Below are 26,513 nucleotides of genomic sequence, written 5' to 3'. Positions count from 1 at the left end.
CTTCTGAAATGTTCACGTTCTTTCAAACATTATTTATATATTCTGTCCGTGATAGAAATGTAATTTTAGTGCCCCCCCACGACCCCCGCAGTCACAATCTCCCCAAACACAGTGATGGCATATTCCTCATATTTCTAGGGAGCGTTTCCATCGTATACTTCCAACAGAAGCCTGAAGAATGGTCAATGCACTTTTTTTTAGCTGCATCACGGCTTTCGAAGCCTAAAGTGGTTAAAAGAATCTGCAAAAGGCAGAACATACAGTGCTCAGCATAAATGAGTACACCCTCTTAGAAGAGTAAGATCTTAACCAATATCTCACTGAGCACAAGAACAATTTTCAAAATTTGGACAATTCAGTTTCATAGAACATTTTTAAACCCATAACATGAAAGGAAGGTTAATAATATAACGTTCATTACAAAATCTTCAGTTTCACTCAAACTAGTTGATGCAAAAATAAGTACACCCCACATTAAAAACAACTACATCTAGTATTTTGTATGACTTCCATGATTTTTAAAGACAGCATCAAGTCTTCTTGGCCTGGAATGAACAAGTTGGCGACTTATTGCAGCAGCTATCTTTTTTTTCCATTTTTCTACAACAAGCTCTTCTAGACCTTGATGCTGGATGGAGAGTGATGATGACAACTTGTCTCTTCAGAACTCCCCATAGGTGTTCCCTTGGGCTCAGATCCAGAGACACTTGGCCACTGAATCACTTTCACCCTGTTCTTCTTCAGAAATGCAACAGTGGCCTTAGATGTGTGTTCTGGATCATGGTCATTTTGGAAAAGTGCACGTCTACCAAGGGCAAGGAGTGATGGCGGCATCTTCTCTGTCTCTATAGAGCATAACATCTGTAAATTCATGATTCCATCAATGACATGTAGCTCCCAACACCGGCAGCTCATGTGCACCTTGACACCGGCAGCTCATGTGCTCCTTGACACCGGCAGCTCATGTGCCCCCTGACACCAGCAGCTCATGTGCCCCCGACACCAGCAGCTCATGTGCCACCCCCGACACCAGCAGCTCATGTGCTCCTTGACACCGGCAGCCCATGTGCCCCCTGACACCAGCAGCTCATGTGCCCCCGACACCAGCAGCTCATGTGCCACCCCCGACACCAGCAGCTCATGTGCCCCCTGACACCAGCAGCTCATGTGCCCCCTGACACCAGCAGCTCATGTGCCCCCGATACCAGCAGCTCATGTGCCACCCTCGACACCAGCAGCTCATGTGCTCCTTGACACCGGCAGCCCATGTGCCCCCTGACACCGGCAGCTCATGTGCCCCCTGACACCAGCAGCTCATGTACTCCTTGACACCGGCAGCCCATGTGCCCCCTGAAACCAGCAGCTCATGTGCCCCCTGACACCAGCAGCTCATGTACTCCTTGACACCGGCAGCTCATGTGCTCCTTGACACCAGCAGCTCATGTGCTCCTTGACACCGGCAGCTCATGTGCCCCCTGACACCAGCAGCTCATGTGCCCCCGACACCAGCAGCTCATGTGCCACCCCCGACACCAGCAGCTCATGTGCCCCCTGACACCAGCAGCTCATGTGCCCCCTGACACCAGCAGCTCATGTGCCCCCGATACCAGCAGCTCATGTGCCACCCTCGACACCAGCAGCTCATGTGCTCCTTGACACCGGCAGCCCATGTGCCCCCTGACACCGGCAGCTCATGTGCCCCCTGACACCAGCAGCTCATGTACTCCTTGACACCGGCAGCCCATGTGCCCCCTGAAACCAGCAGCTCATGTGCCCCCTGACACCAGCAGCTCATGTGCCCCCTGACACCAGCAGCTCATGTGCCCCCTGACACCAGCAGCTCATGTGCCCCCTGACACCAGCAGCTCATGTGCTCCTTGACACCGGCAGCCCATGTGCCCCCTGACACCAGCAGCTCATGTGCCCCCTGACACCAGCAGCTCATGTGCCCCCTGACACCAGCAGCTCATGTACTCCTTGACACCGGCAGCCCATGTGCCCCCCTGACACCAGCAGCTCATGTGCCCCCGACACCAGCAGCTCATGTGCTCCTTGACACTGGCAGCTCATGTGCCCCCTGACACCGGCAGCTCATGTACTCCTTGACACCGGCAGCCCATGTGCCCCCTGACACCGGCAGCCCATGTGCCCCCCGACACCAGCAGCTCATGTACTCCTTGACACCGGCAGCCCATGTGTCCCCGACACCAGCAGCTCATGTGTCCCCGACACCAGCAGCTCATGTGCTCCTTGACACCGGCAGCTCATGTGCCCCCTGACACCAGCAGCTCATGTGCCCCCTGACACCGGCAGCTCATGTGCCCCCTGACACCGGCAGCCCATGTGCCCCCCGACACCAGCAGCTCATGTGCCCCCCGACACCAGCAGCTCATGTACTCCTTGACACCAGCAGCTCATGTGCCCCCTGACACCGGCAGCTCATGTACTCCTTGACACCAGCAGCTCATGTGCCCCCTGACACCAGCAGCTCATGTGCCCCCTGACACCAGCAGCTCATGTACTCCTTGACACCGGCAGCCCATGTGCCCCCCGACACCAGCAGCTCATGTGTCCCCCGACACCAGCAGCTCATGTGCCCCCCGACACCAGCAGCTCATGTACTCCTTGACACCAGCAGCTCATGTGCCCCCCGACACCAGCAGCTCATGTACTCCTTGACACCGGCAGCCCATGTGCCCCCCAACACCAGCAGCCCATGTGCCCCCCAACACCAGCAGCTCATGTGCCCCCTGACACCAGCAGCTCATGTGCCCCCTGACACCAGCAGCTCATGTGCCCCCGATACCAGCAGCTCATGTGCCACCCTCGACACCAGCAGCTCATGTGCTCCTTGACACCGGCAGCCCATGTGCCCCCTGACACCGGCAGCTCATGTGCCCCCTGACACCAGCAGCTCATGTACTCCTTGACACCGGCAGCCCATGTGCCCCCTGAAACCAGCAGCTCATGTGCCCCCTGACACCAGCAGCTCATGTACTCCTTGACACCGGCAGCTCATGTGCTCCTTGACACCAGCAGCTCATGTGCTCCTTGACACCGGCAGCTCATGTGCCCCCTGACACCAGCAGCTCATGTGCCCCCGACACCAGCAGCTCATGTGCCACCCCCGACACCAGCAGCTCATGTGCCCCCTGACACCAGCAGCTCATGTGCCCCCTGACACCAGCAGCTCATGTGCCCCCGATACCAGCAGCTCATGTGCCACCCTCGACACCAGCAGCTCATGTGCTCCTTGACACCGGCAGCCCATGTGCCCCCTGACACCGGCAGCTCATGTGCCCCCTGACACCAGCAGCTCATGTACTCCTTGACACCGGCAGCCCATGTGCCCCCTGAAACCAGCAGCTCATGTGCCCCCTGACACCAGCAGCTCATGTGCCCCCTGACACCAGCAGCTCATGTGCTCCTTGACACCGGCAGCTCATGTGCCCCCTGACACCAGCAGCTCATGTACTCCTTGACACCGGCAGCCCATGTGCCCCCTGACACCAGCAGCTCATGTGCCCCCTGACACCAGCAGCTCATGTGCCCCCTGACACCAGCAGCTCATGTGCTCCTTGACACCGGCAGCCCATGTGCCCCCTGACACCAGCAGCTCATGTGCCCCCTGACACCAGCAGCTCATGTGCCCCCTGACACCAGCAGCTCATGTACTCCTTGACACCGGCAGCCCATGTGCCCCCCTGACACCAGCAGCTCATGTGCCCCCGACACCAGCAGCTCATGTGCTCCTTGACACTGGCAGCTCATGTGCCCCCTGACACCGGCAGCTCATGTACTCCTTGACACCGGCAGCCCATGTGCCCCCTGACACCGGCAGCCCATGTGCCCCCCGACACCAGCAGCTCATGTACTCCTTGACACCGGCAGCCCATGTGTCCCCGACACCAGCAGCTCATGTGTCCCCGACACCAGCAGCTCATGTGCTCCTTGACACCGGCAGCTCATGTGCCCCCTGACACCAGCAGCTCATGTGCCCCCTGACACCGGCAGCTCATGTGCCCCCTGACACCGGCAGCCCATGTGCCCCCCGACACCAGCAGCTCATGTGCCCCCCGACACCAGCAGCTCATGTACTCCTTGACACCAGCAGCTCATGTGCCCCCTGACACCGGCAGCTCATGTACTCCTTGACACCAGCAGCTCATGTGCCCCCTGACACCAGCAGCTCATGTGCCCCCTGACACCAGCAGCTCATGTACTCCTTGACACCGGCAGCCCATGTGCCCCCCGACACCAGCAGCTCATGTGTCCCCCGACACCAGCAGCTCATGTGCCCCCCGACACCAGCAGCTCATGTACTCCTTGACACCAGCAGCTCATGTGCCCCCCGACACCAGCAGCTCATGTACTCCTTGACACCGGCAGCCCATGTGCCCCCCAACACCAGCAGCTCATGTGCCCCCTACACTGCCACCACCATGTGTCACTGTAGGCACCAGGCATTCTTCTTTGTACTCCTCACCGTTGTGATGCCATACTGATTTGAGGCCATCAGTTCCCATAACATTTATTTTGGTCTTATCACTTCAGAGTATAAAGTCGCAGTAGTCTTCATATTTTTCAGCATCGGCCCTGACAAATTGTATTCAGTTTTTCTGGGCATGGGCTTTAGGACAACACCCATGCTGCCATTCCTCTGCAGTGTACACCGAATTGTGCCACGGGAAACTCTCACCCTGGTTTGGTTCTTCTTTAGCTGATTCCACTGATCCTGCATGTTGAGTTACTTTAACCCTTCTTATTAGAAGACGCTCCTATTTAGGTAATAACTTCTGTGATCAGCTTGGATGTCACTGAGAGTTGTTGGCTTTTCCATCTTTCTATCTTTTTTGCTCCAGTATCTGACTGCTAAGTAAAGTTTAGGTGATCGTCTTGTAGTCTTCACCTTTCTTGTGTAAAGAAATCATTTTCTTCCTCAGGTCTTGTGACATTTCTCTTCCACGTGGTGCCATTGCTGACAGCATGAAATGGGAAGGGGTTTTCTTTGAGAAGTAGCATCCTTTCTATAGTCCCCCGTCTGCAGGACATCAGGATAATTAATAATTAGATTTACCTGAGGTTGAATTCTTGTTAATTAGAATTTTGCAGTCTAAACTTTAGCTTTGCTTCTAAGACTTTAATTTGGGTGTTCTAATTTTTGCAACATGGTTTTGAATGAATTTGTTAAGAAAATTACATTTTTTGCTTTGCAAAATTACAAACCTTATTTGCAATCCTTGGCCGGCATTTGTGGGTATATTTTGTAGTATGGTATTATCTCAAAGGAAATGTTGAATATGAAAGGAAACTAACGGTTTTCTGACAAATCTGTTGGGGAGTACTCATTTATTCTGAGCACTGTATGTACAACAGATTGTTTTGACATTTCTATGCATATATTCATTCTTTTTATTATTTTTAAGTGCTTTTTAAGTTGATTCCTGAGAGTACCCATGTGAAAAAGACATCATGTACACAAACCCTAACAATGCATCTGTATCCTACAGCACACTGGGTGCCAGGATGGCGTGGCAGAAGAGTCTTCTATTTAATTGGGCTTTCAGGCTTTTACCTTATTTATCAGAAACAAATATTTGTATTACACAAATTCAAATAATGTAATCGGTCTCTGGTGTCCACTGACGGGACCATTAATGCCGCGTGTATCACTGCAGTGACTGACGGGACCATTAATGCCGCGTGTATCACTGCAGTGACTGACGGGACCATTAATGCCGCGTGTATCACTGCAGTGACTGACGTGACCATTAATGCCGCGTGTATCACTACGGTGACTGACGTGACCATTAATGCCGCGTGCATCACTACGGTGACTGACGTGACCATTAATGCCGCGTGTATCACTGCAGTGACTGACGTGACCATTAATGCCGCGTGCATCACTGCAGTGACTGACGGGACCATTAATGCCGCGTGTATCACTGCAGTGACTGACGTGACCATTAATGCCGCGTGTATCACTATGGTGACTGACGTGACCATTAATGCCGCGTGCATCACTACGGTGACTGACGGGACCATTAATGCCGCGTGTATCACTGCAGTGACTGACGTGACCATTAATGCCGCGTGTATCACTATGGTGACTGACGTGACCATTAATGCCGCGTGCATCACTACGGTGACTGACGGGACCATTAATGCCGCATGTATCACTGCAGTGACTGACGGGACCATTAATGCCGCGTGTATCACTACGGTGACTGACGTGACCATTAATGCCGCGTGTATCACTGCAGTGACTGACGGGACCATTAATGCCACGTGTATCACTACGGTGACTGACGGGACCATTAATGCCGCGTGTATCACTGCAGTGACTGACGGGACCATTAATGCCGTGTGTATCACTACGGTGACTGACGTGACCATTAATGCCGCGTGTATCACTGCAGTGACTGACGTGACCATTAATGCCGCGTGCATCACTACGGTGACTGACGGGACCATTAATGCCGCGTGTATCACTGCAGTGACTGATGTGACCATTAATGCCGCGTGTATCACTGCAGTGACTGACGTGACCATTAATGCCGCGTGTATCACTATGGTGACTGACGTGACCATTAATGCCGCGTGCATCACTACAGTGACTGACGTGACCATTAATGCCGCGTGCATCACTACGGTGACTGACGTGACCATTAATGCCGCGTGCATCACTACGGTGACTGACGTGACCATTAATGCCGCGTGCATCACTACGGTGACTGACGTGACCATTAATGCCGCGTGCATCACTACGGTGACTGACGTGACCATTAATGCCGCGTGCATCACTACGGTGACTGACGTGACCATTAATGCCGCGTGCATCACTGCAGTGACTGACGAGACCATTAATGCCGCGTGCATCACTACGGTGACTGACGTGACCATTAATGCCGCGTGCATCACTGCGGTGACTGACGTGACCATTAATGCCGCGTGCATCACTACGGTGACTGACGTGACCATTAATGCCGCGTGCATCACTGCGGTGACTGACGTGACCATTAATGCCGCGTGCATCACTACGGTGACTGACGTGACCATTAATGCCGCGTGCATCACTACGGTGACTGACGTGACCATTAATGCCGCGTGCATCACTGCAGTGACTGACGAGACCATTAATGCCGCGTGCATCACTACGGTGACTGACGTGACCATTAATGCCGCGTGCATCACTGCAGTGACTGACGAGACCATTAATGCCGTGTGCATCACTGCAGTGACTGACGAGACCATTAATGCCGCGTGCATCACTGCAGTGACTGACGGGACCATTAATGCCACGTGTATCACTGCAGTGACTGACGAGACCATTAATGCCGCGTGCATCACTGCAGTGACTGACGAGACCACTAATGCCGTGTGCATCACTACGGTGACTGACGTGACCATTAATGCTGCGTGCATCACTGCGGTGACTGACGTGACCATTAATGCCACGTGCATCACTAGGCAGTGTTTAGGAAAAATATACAAAGATTTTGGGTACGTAAAGTGTTCAGACCCCTTTAAATTTTCACTCTTTGTTTCATTGCAGCCATTTGGTAAATTCTAAAAAGTTATTTTTTTTCTCTCATTAAAGTAAACTCTGCACCCCAGTACAGTACATATGCAGTTACACAAAAAAATAATGATTAAAGAAGAAACGTACTATGAAGTTCGCAGAGACGACTCAGTATAGCTGGAGGAAGGGCTCCCCAATTTGATTTGAACGTTATAGAACGTGATCCTTTGCTTATAGTCTCTATACACCCCAGGCAATGAATATGGATCAATCTTCAGTTGTATCTTTTATGCCGAAGAGGGGAGCCGCCCACACGCCAATTGTGCTGACATCATGTGGGCTGGGCTCCACCCTTCATGCTTTTATTAAAAACTCTAACTTCTTCGATAACTCTTCACCGGTTGATTGCAGAAGCCTGAAAGTGATACCATATTTTTTATTATGAATTTACCTTTCCATAGAGACTACACATGGCATAGCTGCGATCCATTATTCTGGCACTATTGCGCCACAGCTCCCCGAAGGGGCTCATAGCTACAGAAAAGTAAGCATATTGTTCCTTGGCTGACCCTGCCACTAAAAATATAGGTCCCATTATTATCGGGCGTATGGAACTTGAGATATTCCATATTCCGTATCGGCGCCAGCCCGAGTAAAGATGTCTGTTGAATTCCCTTTGAAGCTCTGGGAATATTGGGAGTGTGTTTGAAGCCTAAACAAGCTTTCCTCCTTGCTCAGGTGTAAATTATCGCAGGCCTGCGCCAGTGGAAACTGCCCTCGCATTTTAATTGGGTTGGTAGCACCCTTACTGCTAGCATTTTCTTCCTCTCTTTGTGTGTTAATTTGCATAGATGCCACTGGCCAAAGTGTCAGCTCTTCTCCTTTGACAAATTCTACAGGGGAGGGGGGGAATGAAGAGGGGTCTGGGGGAAATTTTTAATATTTTCTTAATATTTTTCTGACACCGCGTGCATCACTGCAGTGACTGACGTGAATATGAGGCTTGTGTCTCCTGCAGGACACAGACAACACCAGACTTTGTCTCGTAGGGTCTCACTGTTTGGGATGGGCCCTTTTCTCGGTGGCGGTCTGTGCGGTGCAGTGCAGTCGGTGCGGTCTGTGGGGTAGGGTCTGTGCGGTGCAGTGCAGTCGGTGCGGTCTGTGGGGTAGGGTCTGTGCGGTGCAGTGCAGTCGGTGCGGTCTGTGGGGTAGGGTCTGTGCGGTTCCGTCTGTGCGGTCTGTGGGGTAGGGTCTGTGCGGTGCAGTGCAGTCGGTGCGGTCTGTGGGGTAGGGTCTGTGCGGTTCCGTCTGTGCGGTCTGTGGGGTACGGTCTGTGCAGTGCTTGGCGGTGTGAAGTTATTGGAGCGCAGATTGTAATTACTCCTTGCTCTCGGCACCAGCGATGTGCTGCGAGGAGAGACATGTTTTTACAGTCTGTACAGATATAAGTGGGCCTGTATTCCGCCTGCAGTTTCCATGGATACCGGGAGAGATGCCGGGGGGGTGGGTATTGTGTTAATTCTGAGAATGTATCTGACAAGTAAACACTTTACATCTTTAGATCTTTGGACGCTTTGTTAAAATATACTTGGACCATCAGGGACTATAGGAGGCAATCAGTAGGAAGGTGACAAGAGGTGGTGATTGTGCACAGCATGGTCTCTGGTGCAAGGACGCGCCCACCATTGCTGAGAGCAGGACATTGTCAGCGCAGCAAGTGACGTCTTGTGATTGCGATGGGGATCAGCGCATATTCTACACACGCAGCCCTACACAGCGGGGCAAGATCCGCCAGACAGATCCACAATAGCTCCTGTATTACTACAAGGCATTATATGGCTGAGCAAAAAAGAAAAGTTCCTCAGGGGCTTGGAGGTGTAAAAAATAACTAAGTGATGCTCGCCATCTGGTGCAGGGATCTAGTGCAGGGATCTGGTGCAGGGATCTGGTGCAGGGCACTCTGATCTGCGCTGACACAGGATAGCGAGACATCACAGTTGCACCAGCTAACATACCTGTGTGCTGGAGGTGGCTTGTGATGGCTCCTGGCCGGTGGGATGTCAGTCAGACTAGAGGGGTGCTGCTCTGTTACTTCTCAGTTGCGCCCCTAATTTTGGTTTTGCACTCTCATTCCCATTTCTTCCTCACTTTCTTCCAAGAGCTGTACATTTCTTTTCCTTTAAAGGAAGCCTATCAAGTCCTCAAATTCTATTAACCTGCAGATATAGGGTTAATCTGCAGGTTAATAGCGTTACAATCATGTTCAACCACTGTACTGAAAGTGCGGCTACAGGGAGAAAATGAACTTTATTCTGCCCAGATGCCTCGGACTATCAGTCATAGAGGCGAGCACAGAGCGTCTACAGTCCCTGCTAGATACAGTGAGCGGCGATTGTAAGCGCTTTGATTGACAGTTGGCTGTGCATAGATGCACTGCAAGGTGAGCTGTCCATCGAAGTGCCGGGCGTGCTTACACTGCTGTGAGTGGTGACTGTAGCTGCTCTGTGCCCGCCTCTATGACTGAAAGCCGGCGGCTCCTGGGAGGAACAAAGTTCATTTTCTCCCGGTAACCGCATATTCAGTCCAGCGACCGGACAGCATTATAACACTACTAACCTGCAGATTAACCCCATATCTGCTGCTTAATACCATTTGGGGACATAACAACTTCCCTTGAAGTATCACAGTGTGGAGTAAAGTGCTGCTTCATCAGGGCAGACTGATGGCTGAGACACCGAGCTTGTATCGCTTTATTCTTAGAAGGAATTGTGAATCTTATAATAACATGTGGCTTGTGTCGTCAGTTCTATAACTATTTTTGTTTTTCTGTTGAGGTTGTTTTTGCAGGGTACCTTGACATTTTTATTGATACCATTTTCATATGACTTTTCAATCTCTTTTCATTCCTTTTTTTTATTAGAGCTGCAATGACCAAAAGAAAGTAATTCTGGAATAAGGATTTTTTTTCCTTATGGCTTTACAGGTTATGTAAGGTAATGTAGGTTATATCGGACTTTTTAAAGGTGTTGAAATACCAAATATGATTTGCACTTTTAATTTTTTAGTTTTTAACTTATTTTACATTTTTAGCCTCTTATAGGACTAAAACCCATGTATGTATCACCAAAGGTAAGCAGCGGTGTAAAATCCTCCGCTGCGTTCACACACTACACAAAGTCTCATCCTCTGGTAATTTTTCTCTTCTCACTACAGCCACAGGCCACAGAGTATCAAGATGGCAGCAATGGGCATCGTTACAAAGCTCCTGGCTGGCCATAGGCACTGTGAGCAATGGTCGATCCACACCCACCCCAGATCGTACCACGTAAGAACTGCTATCAGCAGCTGTAGATGTGTATTTAGGGCCGCGGTCACCACATGGCACACCTGGGTAAGTGCCGGGGCTCTGGACAAACGGGAGACACCTGTGGCAAAACACACAGCTGGCCAATCAGAGGCCAGCAGCTGACATCACCGTGCATGTGAGAGGGGGCGCATGGCAGTGACGTCAGCTGCCGACTCCAGGAGAGGACACTGCAAGTCGGAATAGCGTAGGGAAGGGGAGTACATGGATGACTATGGGCTGTGCATTATACTATATGGAGGACTATGGGCTGTGCATTATATTACATGGATGACTATGAGCTGTGCATTATATTACATGGATGACTATGGGCTGTGCATTATACTATATGGAGGACTATGGGCTGTGCATTATATTACATGGATGACTATGAGCTGTGCATTATACTACATGGATTACTATGGGGAGTGCATTATACTAAATGGATGACTATGGGCTGTGCATTATACTACATGGATAACTATGGGGAGTGCAATATACTACATGGATGACTATGGGCTGTGCATTATACTACATGGATAACTATGGGGAGTGCAATATACTACATGGATGACTATGGGCTGTGCATTATACTACATGGATAACTATGGACTGTGCATTATACTACATGGATGACTATGGGCTGTGCATTATAGTAAATGGATGACTATGGGCTGTGCATTATACTACATGGATGACTATGAGCTGTTCATTATATTACATGGATGACTATAGGCTGTGCATTATACTATATGGATGACTATAGGCTGTGCATTATACTACATGGATAACTATGGGGAGTGCATTATACTACATAGATGACTATGAGCTGTTCATTACATTACATGGATGACTATGGGCTGTGCATTATACTACATGGATAACTATGGGGAGTGCATTATACTATATAGATGACTAAGAGCTGTTCATTATATTACATGGATGACTATGGGCTGTGTATTATACTACATGGATGACTATGGGCTGTCCATTATACTACATGGATAACTATGGGGAGTTCATTATACTACATGGATGACTATGGGCTGTGCATTATACTACATGGATGACTATGGGGAGTGCAATATACTACATGGATGACTATGGGCTGTGCATTATACTACATGGATGACTATGGACTGTGCATTATACTACATGGATGACTATGGGCTGTGCATTATACTACATGGATAACTATGGGGAGTGCATTATACTACATGGATGACTATGAGCTGTTCATTATATTACATGGATGACTATGGGCTGTGCATTATACTACATGGATGACTATGGGGTACATTATGCTACATGGATGACTATGAGCTGTGCATTATACTACATGGATGACTATGGGCTGTGCATTATACTACATGGATGACTATGGACTGTGCATTATACTACATGGATGACTATGGGCTGTGCATTATACTACATGGATAACTATGGGGAGTGCATTATACTACATGGATGACTATGAGCTGTTCATTATATTACATGGATGACTATAGGCTGTGCATTATACTATATGGATGACTATGGGCTGTGCATAATACTACATGGATAACTATGGGGAGTGCATCATACTACATGGATGACTATGGGGTGCATTATGCTACATAGATGACTATGAGCTGTTCATTATATTACATGGATGACTATAGGCTGTGCATTATATTACATGGATTACTATGGACTGTGCATTATACTACATGGATAACTATGGGAAGTTAATTAAACTACATGGATGACTATGGGCTGTGCATTATACTACATGGATGACTATGGGCTGTGGGTTATACTACATGGATGACTATGGGATGCATTATACTACATGGAGGACTATGAGCTGTGCATTATACTATATGGATGACTATGGGCTGTGCATTATACTACATGGATGACTATGGGGAGTGCATTATACTACATAGATAACTATGAGCTGTTCATTATATTACATGGATGACTATGGGCTGTGCATTATACTATACGAATGACTATGGACTGTGCATTATACTACATGGATAACTATGGGGAGTTCATTATACTACATGGATGACTATGGGGTGCATTATACTACATGGATGACTATGGGGTGCATTATAATACATGGATGACTATGGGGAGTGCAATATACTACATGGATGACTATGAGCTGTTCATTATATTACATGGATAACTATAGGCTGTGCATTATACTACATGGATAACTATGGGGAGTGCAATATACTACATGGATGACTATTGACTGTGCATTATACTACATAGACAACTATGGACTGTGCATTATACTACATGGATGACTATGAGCTGTGCATTATACTAAATGGATGACTATGGGCTGTGCATTATACTACATGGATAACTATGGGGAGTGCATTATACTACTTAGATGACTATGAGCTGTTCATTATACTACATGGATGACTATGGGCTGTGCATTATACTACATGGATAACTATGGGGAGTGCAATATACTACATGGATGACTATGAGCTGTGCATTATACTAAATGGATGACTATGGGCTGTGCATTATACTACATAGATAACTATGGACTGTGCATTATACTACGTGGATGACTATGGGGAGTGCATTATAATACATAGATGACTATGAGCTGTTCATTATATTACATGGATGACTATGGGCTGTGGATTATACTATATGGATGACTATGGACTGTGCATTATACTACATGGATAACTATGGGAAGTTCATTATACTACATGGATGACTATGGGGTGCATTATACTACATGGATGACTATGGGGTGCATTATACTACATGGAGGACTATGGGCTGTGCATTATACTACATGGATAACTATGGGGAGTTCATTATACTACATGGATGACTATGGGCTGTGGGTTATACTACATGGATGACTATGGGGTGCATTATGCTACATAGATGACTATGAGCTGTTAATTATATTACATGGATGACTATGGGGTGCATTATACTACATGGAGGACTATGGACTGTGCATTATACTACATAGATAACTATGGACTGTGCATTATACTACATCGATGACTATAGGCTGTGCATTATACTACATGGATAACTATGGGGAGTGCATTATACTACATAGATGACTATGAGCTGTTCATTATATTACATGGATGACTATGGGCTGTACATTATACTACATGGATGACTATGTGCTGTGCATCATACTACATGGATAACTATGGGGAGTGCATTATACTACATAGATGACTAAGAGCTGTTCATTATATTACATGGATGACTATGGGCTGTACATTATACTACATGGATGACTATGGGCTGTGCATTATACTACATGGATAACTATGGGGAGTGCATTATATTACATAGATGACTAAGAGCTGTTAATTATATTACATGGATGACTATGGACTGTGCATTATACTACATGGATAACTATGGGGAGTGCATTATACTACATAGATGACTAAGAGCTGTTCATTATACTACATGGATGACTATGGACTGTGCATTATACTACATGGATAACTATGGGGAGTGCATTATACTACATAGATGACTAAGAGCTGTTCATTATATTACATGGATGACTATGGGCTGTGTATTATACTACATGGATGACTATGGGCTGTCCATTATACTACATGGATAACTATGGGGAGTTCATTATACTACATGGATGACTATGGGCTGTGCATTATACTACATGGATGACTATGGGGTGCATTATACTACATAGAAGACTATGAGCTGTACATTATACTACATGGATGACTATAGGCTGTGCATTATACTACATGAATGATTATGGGGAGTGCAATATACTAAATGGATGACTATGGGCTGTGCATTATACTACATGGATAACTATGGACTGTGCATTATACTACATGGATGACTATGGGCTGTGCATTATACTACATGGATAAGTATGGGGAGTGCATTATACTACATGGATGACTAAGAGCTGTTCATTATATTACATGGATGACTATAGGCTGTGCATTATACTATATGGATGACTATGGACTGTGCATTATACTACATTGATGACTATGGGCTGTGCATTATACTACATGGATAACTATGTGGAGTGCATTATACTACATGGATGACTATGGGCTGTGCATTATACTACATGGATGACTATGGGGTACATTATACTACATGGATGACTATGAGCTGTGCATTATACTACATGGATGACTATGGGGTACATTATACTACATGGATGACTATGAGCTGTGCATTATATTACATGGATGACTATGAGCTGTGCATTATACTACATGGATGACTATGAGCTGTTCATTATATTACATGGATGACTATGGGCTGTCCATTATACTACATGGATAACTATGGGGAGTTCATTATACTACATGGATGACTATGGGCTGTGCATTATACTACATGGATGACTATGGGGTACATTATACTACATGGATGACTATGAGCTGTGTATTATACTACATGGATGACTATGGGGTACATTATACTACATGGATGACTATGAGCTGTGCATTATATTACATGGATGACTTTGAGCTGTGCATTATACTACATGGATGACTATGGGCTGTGCATTATACTACATGGATGACTATGGACTGTGCATTATACTACATGGATGACTATGGGCTGTGCATTATACTACATGGATAACTATGGGGAGTGCATTATACTACATGGATGACTATGGGCTGTGCATTATATTACATGGATGACTATGGGCTGTGCATTATGCTACATGGATGACTATGAGCTGTTCATTATATTACATGGATGACTATAGGCTGTGCATTATGCTACATGGATGACTATGAGCTGTTCATTATATTACATGGATGACTATAGGCTGTGCATTATACTATATGGATGACTATGGGCTGTGCATTATACTACATGGATAACTATGGGGAGTTAATTAAACTACATGGATGACTATGGGCTGTGCATTATACTACATGGATGACTATGGACTGTGAATTATACTACATGGATGACTATGGGCTGTGCATTATACTAAATGGATGACTATGGGCTGTGCATTATACTAAATGGAGGACTATGGACTGTGCATTATACTACATGGGTGACTATGTGGAGTTCACTATGCTACATGGATGACTATGGGGTGCATTATACTACATGGAGGACAATGATCTGTGCATTATAATTCATGAATGACTATGGGCTGTGCATTATACTACATGGATGACTATGGCCTGTGGATTATATTACATGGATGACTATGGACTGTGCATTATACTACATGGATAACTATGTGGAGTGCATTATACTATATGCATAACTATGGACTGTGCATTATACTACACTGGTGACTATGGGGAGTACATTATACTACATGGATGACTATGGGGTGCATTATACTACATGGAGGACTATGGAGTGCATTATACTAAATGGATGACTATGGACTGTGCATTATACTACATGGATGACTATGAGCTGTTCATTATATTACATGGATGACTATGGGCTGTGCATTATACTACATGGATGACTATGGGCTGTGAATTATACTACATGGATGACTATGGGCTGTGCATTATACTACATGGATGACTATGGGCAGTGCATTATACTATATGGATGACTATGGGCTGTGCATTATACTACATGGATTACTATGGGGAGTGCATTATACTACATAGATGACTATGAGCTGTTCATTATATTACATGGATGACTATGGGCTGTGCATTATACTACATTGATGACTATGGGCTGTGCATTATACTACATTGATGACTATGGGCTGTGCATTATACTACATCGATGACTATAGGGTGCATTATACTACATGGATAACTATGGGGAGTGCATTATACTACATAGATGACTATGAGCTGCACATTATATTACAGGGATGACTATAGGTTGTGCATTATACTACATGGATGACTATGGGGAGTGCAATATACTGCATGGATGACTATGGGGAGTGCAATATACTACATGGATGACTATGGGCTGTGCATTATACTACATGGATGACTATGGGCTGTGCATTATATTACATGGATAACTATGGGCTGTGCATTATACTACATGGATGACTATGGGCTATGCATTATACTACATGGATAACTATGGGGAGTGCATTATACTACATGGATGACTATGGGCTGTGCATTATACTACACGGATAACTATGGGGAGTGCATTATACTACATGGATGACTATGAGCTGTTCATTATATTACATGGATGACTATAGGCTGTGCATTATACTATATGGATGACTATAGGCTGTGCATTATACTATATGGATAACTATGGGGAGTGCATTATACTACATAGATGACTAAGAGCTGTTCATTATATTACATGGATGACTATGGGCTGTGCATTATACTACATGGATAACTATGGGGAGTTCATTATACTACATGGATGACTATGGGCTGTGCATTATACTACATGGATAACTATGGGGAGTTCATTATACTACATGGATGACTATGGGCTGTCCATTATACTACATGGATAACTATGGGGAGTTCATTATACTACATGGATGACTATGGGCTGTGCATTATACTACATGGATGACTATGGGGTGCATTATACTACATAGAAGACTATGAGCTGTACATTATATTACATGGATGACTATAGGCTGTGCATTATACTACATGGATGATTATGGGGAGTGCAATATACTACATGGATGACTATGGGCTGTGCATTATACTACATGGATGACTATGGACTGTGAATTATACTACATGGATGACTATGGGCTGTGCATTATACTACATGGATAACTATGGGGAGTGCATTATACTACATGGATGACTATGAGCTGTTCATTATATTACATGGATGACTATAGGCTGTTCATTATACTATATGGATGACTATGGACTGTGCATTATACTACATTGATGACTATGGGCTGTGCATTATACTACATGGATAACTATGGGGAGTGCATTATACTACATGGATGACTATGGGCTGTGCATTATACTACATGGATAACTATGGGGAGTGCATTATACTACATGGATGACTATGAGCTGTTCATTATATTACATGGATGACTATGGGCTGTCCATTATACTACATGGATAACTATGGGGAGTTCATTATACTACATGGATGACTTTGGGCTGTGCATTATACTACATGGATGACTATGGGGTACATTATACTACATGGATGACTATGAGCTGTGCATTATACTACATGGATGACTATGGGCTGTGCATTATACTACATGGATGACTATGGACTGTGCATTATACTACATGGATGACTATGGGCTGTGCATTATACTACATGGATAACTATGGGGAGTGCATTATACTACATGGATGACTATGAGCTGTTCATTATATAACATGGATGATTATAGGCTGTGCATTATACTATATGGATGACTATGGGCTGTGCATTATACTACATGGATAACTATGGGGAGTGCATTATGCTACATAGATGACTATGAGCTGTTCATTATATTACATGGATGACTATAGGCTGTGCATTATACTACATGGATTACTATGGACTGTGCATTATACTACATGGATAACTATGGGGAGTTAATTAAACTACATGGAAGACTATGGGCTGTGCATTATACTACATGGATGACTATGGACTGTGAATTATACTACATGGATGACTATGGGCTGTGCATTATACTAAATGGATGACTATGGGCTGTGCATTATACTACATGGATGACTATGAGCTGTTCATTATATTACATGGATGACTATGGGCTGTGCATTATACTACATGGATGACTATGGGCTGTGTATTATACTACATGGATGACTATGGGCTGTGCATTATACTACATGGATGACTATGGGCAGTGCATTATACTATATGGATGACTATGGGCTGTGCATTATACTACATGGATAACTATGGGGAGTGCATTATACTACATGGATGACTATGGGCTGTGCATTATACTACATTGATGACTATGGGCTGTGCATTATACTACATGGATGACTATGGGCTGTGCATTACACTACATGGATAACTATGGGGAGTTCATTATACTACATGGATGACTATGGGCTGTGCATTATACTACATCGATGACTATGGGCTGTGCATTATACTACATGGATAACTATGGGGAGTGCATTATACTACATAGATGACTATGAGCTGTACATTATATTACAGGGATGACTATAGGTTGTGCATTATACTACATGGATGACTATGGGGAGTGCAATATACTACATGGATGACTATAGGCTGTGCATTATACTACATGGATGACTATAGGTTGTGCATTATACTACATGGATGACTATGGGGAATGCAATATACAACATGGATGACTATGTGCTGAGCATTATACTACATGGATGACTATAGGATGTGCAATATACTACATGGATGACTATGGGCTGTGCATTATACTACATGGATGACTATGGGCTGTGCATTATATTACATGTATAACTATGGGCTGTGCATTATACTACATGGATGACTATGGGCTATGCATTATACTACATGGATAACTATGGGGAGTGCATTATACTACATGGATGACTATGGACTGTGCATTATATTACATGGATGACTATAGGCTGTGCATTATACTATATGGATGACTATGGGCTGTGCATTATACTACATGGATAACTATGGGGAGTGCATTATACTACCTGGATGACTATGGACTGTGCATTATACTACATGGATGACTATGGGCTGTGCATTATACTATATGAATGACTATGGGCTGTGCATTATACTATATGGATGACTATGGGCTGTGCATTATACTATATGGATGACTATGGGCTGTGCATTATACTACATGGATAACTATGGGGAGTGCATTATACTACCTGGATGACTATGGACTGTGCATTATACTACATGGATGACTATGGGCTGTGCATTATACTATATGGATGACTATGGGCTGTGCATTATACTATATGGATGACTATGGGCTGTGCATTATACTACATGGATAACTATGGGGAGTGCATTATACTACATAGATGACTATGAGCTGTTCATTATATTACATGGATGACTATAGGCTGTGCATTATACTACATGGATTACTATGGACTGTGCATTATACTACATGGATAACTATGGGGAGTTAATTAAACTACATGGATGACTATGGGCTGTGCATTATACTACATGGATGACTATGGGCTGTACATTATACTACATGGATGACGATGGACTGTGCATTATACTAAATGGATGACTATGGACTGTGCATTATACTACATGAATAACTATGGGGAGTGCATTATACTACATTGATGACTATGAGCTGTTCATTTTATTACATGGATGACTATAGGCTGAGCATGATACTATATGGATGACTATGGGCTGTGCATTATTCTACATGGATAACTATGGGGAGTGCATTATACTACATAGATGATTATGAGCTGTTCATTATATTACATGGATTACTATGGACTGTGTATTATACTAAATGGATGACTATGGACTGTTTATTATATTACATGGATAACTATGGGGAGTTCATTATACTACATTGATGACTATGAGCTGTTCATTATATGACATGGATAACTATGGGGAGTGCATTATACTATATGGATGAATATGGGGAGTGCATTATATTACATGGATAACTATGGGGAGTGCATTATACTATATGGAGGACTATGATTTGTGCATTATACTACATGGATGACTATGGGCTGTGCATTATACTACATGGATGACTATGGCCTGTGCATTATATTACATGGATGAATATGGACTGTGCATTATAATACATAGATGACTATGAGCTGTTCATTATACTACATGAATGACTATGGCCTGTGCATTATATTACATTGATGACTATGGGCTGTGCATTATACTACATGAATGACTATGGGCTGTGCATTATACTACTTGGATTACTATGGGGAGTGCATTATACTACTTAGATGACTATGAGCTGTTCATTATATTACATGGATGACTATAGGCTGTGCATTATACTATATGAATAACTATGGGGAGTGCAATATACTACATGGATGACTATGTTCTGTGCATTATACTACATAGATAACTATGGACTGTGCATTGTACTACATGGATGACTATGGGCTGTGCATTATACTACATGGATAACTATGGGGAGTGCATTATACTACATGAATGACTATGAGCTGTTCATTATATTACATGGATGACTATGGACTGTGCATTATACTACATTGATGACTATGGGCTGTGCATTATACTACATGGATGACTATGGGCTGTGCATTATACTACATGGATAACTATGGGGAGTTCATTATACTACATGGATGACTATGGGCTGTGCATTATACTACATGGATGACTATGGGATGCATTATACTACATAGATGACTATGAGCTGTACATTATATTACATGGATGACTATAGGCTGTGCATTATACTACATGGATGACTATGGGGAGTGCAATATACTACATGGATGACTATAGGCTGTGCATTATACTACATGGATGACTATGGGGAGTGCAATATACTACATGGATGACTATGGGCTGTGCATTATATTACATGGATGACTATAGGCTGTGCATTATACTATATGGATGACTATCGGCTGTGCATTATACCACATGGATAACTATGGGGAGTGCATTATACTACATAGATGACTTTGAGCTGTTCATTATATTACATGGATGACTATGGGCTGTGCATTATATTACATTGTTGACTATGGGCTGTGCATTATACTACATGGATAACTAGGGGAGTTCATTATACTACATAGATAACTATGAGCTGTTCATTATATTACATGGATGACTATAGGCTGTGCATTATATTATATGGATGACTATGGGGAGTGCATTATACTGCACAGATGACTATGGACTGTGCATTATACTACATGGATTACTATGGACTATGCATTATACTACATGGATAACTATGGGGAGTTAATTAAACTACATGGATGACTATGGGCTGTGCATTATACTACATGGATGACTATGGACTGTGCATTATACTACATGGATTACTATGGACTGTGCATTATACTACATGGATAAATATGGGGAGTTAATTAAACTACATGGATGACTATGGGCTGTGCATTATACTACATGGATGACTATGGACTGTGCATTATACTACATGGATGACTATGGGCTGTGCATTATACTAAATGGATGACTATGGGCTGTGTATTATGCTACATGGATAACTATGGGGAGTGCATTATACTACATGGATGACTATGAGCTGTTCATTATATTACATGGATGACTATAGGCTGTGCTTTATACTACATGGATGACTATGGGCTGTGCATTATTCTACATGGATGACTATGGGCAGTGCATTATACTATATTGATGACTATGGTCTGTGCATTATACTACATGGATGACTATGGGCTGTGCATTATACTACATGGATAACTATGGAGAGTTCATTATACTACATGGATGACTATGGGCTGTGCATAATACTACATCGATGACTATGGGGTGCATTATACTACATGGATAACTATGGGGAGTTCATTATACTACATAGATGACTATGAGCTGTACATTATATTACATGGATGACTATAGGTTGTGCATTATACTACATGGATGACTATGGGGAGTGCAATATACTACATGGATGACTATGGGCTGTGCATTATACTACATGGATGACTATGGACTGTGTATTATACTACATGGATGACTATGGGCTGTGCATTATACTACATGGATGACTATGGGCTGTACATTATACTACATGGATGACTATGGGCTGTGCATTATACTACATGGATGACTATGGACTGTGCATTATACTACATGGATGACTATGAGCTGTGCATTATACTACATTGATGACTATGGGGTGCATTATACTACATAGAAGACTATGAGCTGTACATTATATTACATGGATGACTATGTGCTGTGCATTATACTACATAGATGACTATGGGCTGTGCATTATACTACATGGATGGCTATGGGCTGTGCATTATACTACATGGATGACTATGGACTGTGCATTATATTACATGGATGACTATGGGCTGTGCATTATACTACATGGATGACTATGGACTGTGCATTATATTACATGGATGACTATGAGCTGTTCATTATATTACATGGATGACCATAGGCTGTGCATTATACTACATGGATTACTATGGACTGTGCATTATACTACATGGATAACTATGGGGAGTTAATTAAACTACATGGATGACTATGGGCTGTGCATTATACTACATGGATGACTATGGACTGTGCATTATACTACATGGATGAGTATGGACTGTGCATTATACTACATGGATAACTATGGGAAGTGCATTATACTACATTGATGACTATGAGCTGTTCATTATATTACATGGATGACTATGGGCTGTGCATTATAATACATGGATAACTATGGGGAGTGCATTATACTATATGGATGAATATGGGGAGTGCATTATACTGCATAGGTGAGTATGAGTTGTTCATTATATTACATGGATGACTATGGGCTGTGCATTATACTACATGGATTACTATGGACTGTGCATTATACTACATGGATAACTATGGGGAGTTAATTATACCACATGGATGACTATGGGCTGTACATTATACTACATGGATGACTATGGGGTGCAATATACTACATGGATGACTATGGGCTGTGCATTATACTACATGGATAACTATGGGGAGTGCATTATAGTACACAGATGACTATGAGCTGTTCATTATATTACATGGATGACTATAGGCTGTGCATTATACTACATGGATATCTATGGGGAGTGCATTATACTATATGGATGAATATGGGGAGTGCATTATACTACATGGATGACTATGGGCTGTGCATTATACTACATGGATGACTATGGACTGTGCATTATACTACATGGATGACTATGGGCTGTGCATTATACTAAATGGATGACTATGGACTGTGCATTATACTACATGGATAACTATGGGGAGTGCATTATACTACATTGATGACTATGAGCTGTTCATTATATTACATGGATGACTATATGCTGTGCATTATACTACATGGATAACTATGTGGAGTGCATTATACTATACGGATGAATATGGGGAGTGCATTATACTACATGGATGACTATGAGCTGTTCATTATATTACATGGATGACTATGGGGTGCATTTTACTACATGGATGACTATGGGGTGCATTATACTACATGGAGGACTATGGGCTGTGCATTATACTACATGGATGACTATGGGCTGTGCATTATACTACATGGATGACTATGGGCTGTGCATTATACTAAATGGAGGACTATGGACTGTGCATTATACTACATGGGTGGCTATGGGGAGTGCACTATACTACATCGATGACTATGGGGTGCATTATACTACATGGAGGACTATGATTTGTGCATTATAATACAGGGATGACTGTGGGCTGCGCATTATACTACATGGATGACTATGTCCTGTGGATTATATTACATGGATGACTATGGACTGTGCATTATACTACATGGATAACTATGGGGAGTTCATTATACTATATGGATGACTATGGACTGTGCATTAAACTACACTGGTGACTATGGGGAGTGCATTATACTACATGGATGACTATGGGGTGCATTATAATACATGGAGGACTATGGAGTGCATTATACTACATGGAGGACGATGGAGTGCATTATACTACATGGATTACTATGGGCTGTGCATTATACTAAATGGATGACTATGGGCTGTGCATTATACTAAATGGATGACTATGGACTGTGCATTATACTTCATGGATAACTATGGGGAGTGCATTATACTACATTGATGACTATGAGCTGTTCATTATATTACATGGATGACTATAGGCTGTGCATTATACTACATGTATGACTATGGGGAGTGCATTATACTATATGGATGATTATGGGGAGTGCATTATACTACATGGATGACTATGAGCTGTTCATTATATTACATGGATGACTATGGGGTGCATTATACTACATGGATGACTATGGGGTGCATTATACTACATGGAGGACTATGGGCTGTCCATTATACTACATGGATAACTATGGGGAGTGCATTATACTACAATACATAGATGACTATGAGCTGTTCATTATATTACATTGATGACTATAGGTTGTGCATTATACTGCATGGATAGCTATGCGGAGTGCAATATACTACATGGATGACTATGAACTGTGCATTATACTACATGGATGACTATGGGCTGTGCATTATACTAAATGGAGGACTATGGACTGTGCATTATACTACATGGGTGACTATGTGGAGTGCACTATGCTACATGGATGACTATGGGGTGCATTATACTACATGGAGGACAATGATCTGTGCATTATAATACATGGATGACTATGGGCTGTACATTATACTACATGGATGACTATGGCCTGTGGATTATATTACATGGATGACTATGGACTGTGCATTATACTACATGGATAACTATGCGGAGTGCATTATACTATATGGATGACTATGGACTGTGCATTATACTACACTGGTGACTATGGGGAGTACATTATACTACATGGATGACTATGGGGTGCATTATACTACATGGAGGGCTATGGAGTGCATTATACTACATGGATGACCATGGACTGTGCATTATACAGTCATGGCCAAAAGTATTGAGAATGAGACAAATAGTATTTTTTCCAAAGTTTACTGCTTCATTTTTTGGAATGGCAATTTGCATATACTCCTGAATGTCAAAGAGTGATCAGCTTAACAGCAAGTACTGTACTTGCAAAGTCAATATTTGCCCAGAAAATTAACTTTAACCCCCAAAACACATTTCAACATCATTGAAGTCCTGCCTTAAAAGGAGCAGCCAACATCGTTTTAGTGATTGATCCATTAACACAGGTGTGGGTGTTGATGAGGACAGGGCTGGCGATCAATCAGTCATGATTAAGTAAGAATGACATCACTGGACACTTTAAAAGGAGGCTGGTTCTTGGTATCATTGTTTCTCTTCAGTTAACCATGGTTATCTCTAAAGAAACACGTGCAGCCATCATTGCACTGCACAAAAATGGCCTAACAGGGAAGAGTATCGCAGCTACAAAGATTGCACCTCAGTCAACAATCTATCGCATCATCAAGAACTTCATGGAGAGAGCTTCCATTGTTGTCAAAAAGGCTCCAGGGCGCCCAAGAAAGACCAGCAAGCGCCAGGACCGTATCTTAAAACTGTTTCAGCTGCGGGATCGGACTACCAGCAGTGCCGAGCTTGCTCAGGAATGGCAGCAGGCTGGTGTGAGTGCTTCTGCACGCACTGTGAGGCAGAGACTCTTTGAGCAAGGGCTGGTTTCAAGGAGGGCAGCAAAGAAGCCACTTCTCTCCAGAAAAAGCATCAGGGACCGACTGATATTCTGCAAAAGGTACAGGGAGTGGACTGCTGAGGACTGGGGCAAAGTCATTTTCTCTGATGAATCCCCTTTTCGATTGTTTGGGACATCTGGAAAACAGCTTATTCGGAGAAGAAGAGGTGAGCGCTACCACCAGTCTTGTCTCATGCCAACTGTAAAGCATCCTGAAACCATTCATGTCTGGGGTTGCTTCTCAGCCAAGGGAATCGGCTCACTCACAGTCTTGCCTAAAAACACAGCCATGAATAAAGAAT

General features: G+C 43.9%; 1 protein-coding gene across 5 annotated transcripts in view; it reads left to right on the top strand.

Moving 5' to 3' along the window:
* NHSL2 (NHS like 2) overlaps positions 1–26,513 on the top strand; it is a 521,573-nt gene that overhangs the window by 313,051 nt on the left and 182,009 nt on the right. Inside the window, exon 1 of one of the 5 annotated variants that reach the window (XM_073639618.1) lies at positions 10,799–10,847. The exons of the other annotated variants lie outside the window; for them this stretch is intronic. Coding sequence (XP_073495719.1) covers positions 10,814–10,847 — 34 coding nt within the window. The 5' untranslated portion in view covers positions 10,799–10,813. Of the gene's footprint in view, positions 1–10,798; positions 10,848–26,513 lie in introns of those variants that run through there. 5 annotated transcript variants of the gene reach the window in all.

The sequence above is a fragment of the Phyllobates terribilis genome, unplaced genomic scaffold (assembly GCF_046119375.1).
Source record: "Phyllobates terribilis strain yellow unplaced genomic scaffold, ASM4611937v1 Scaffold_7__3_contigs__length_470593459, whole genome shotgun sequence".
Classification (NCBI taxonomy): Eukaryota; Metazoa; Chordata; class Amphibia; order Anura; family Dendrobatidae; genus Phyllobates; species Phyllobates terribilis.
Note: the sequence above shows the minus strand (reverse complement) of the source record. Positions and strands in the feature narration are given on the sequence as shown.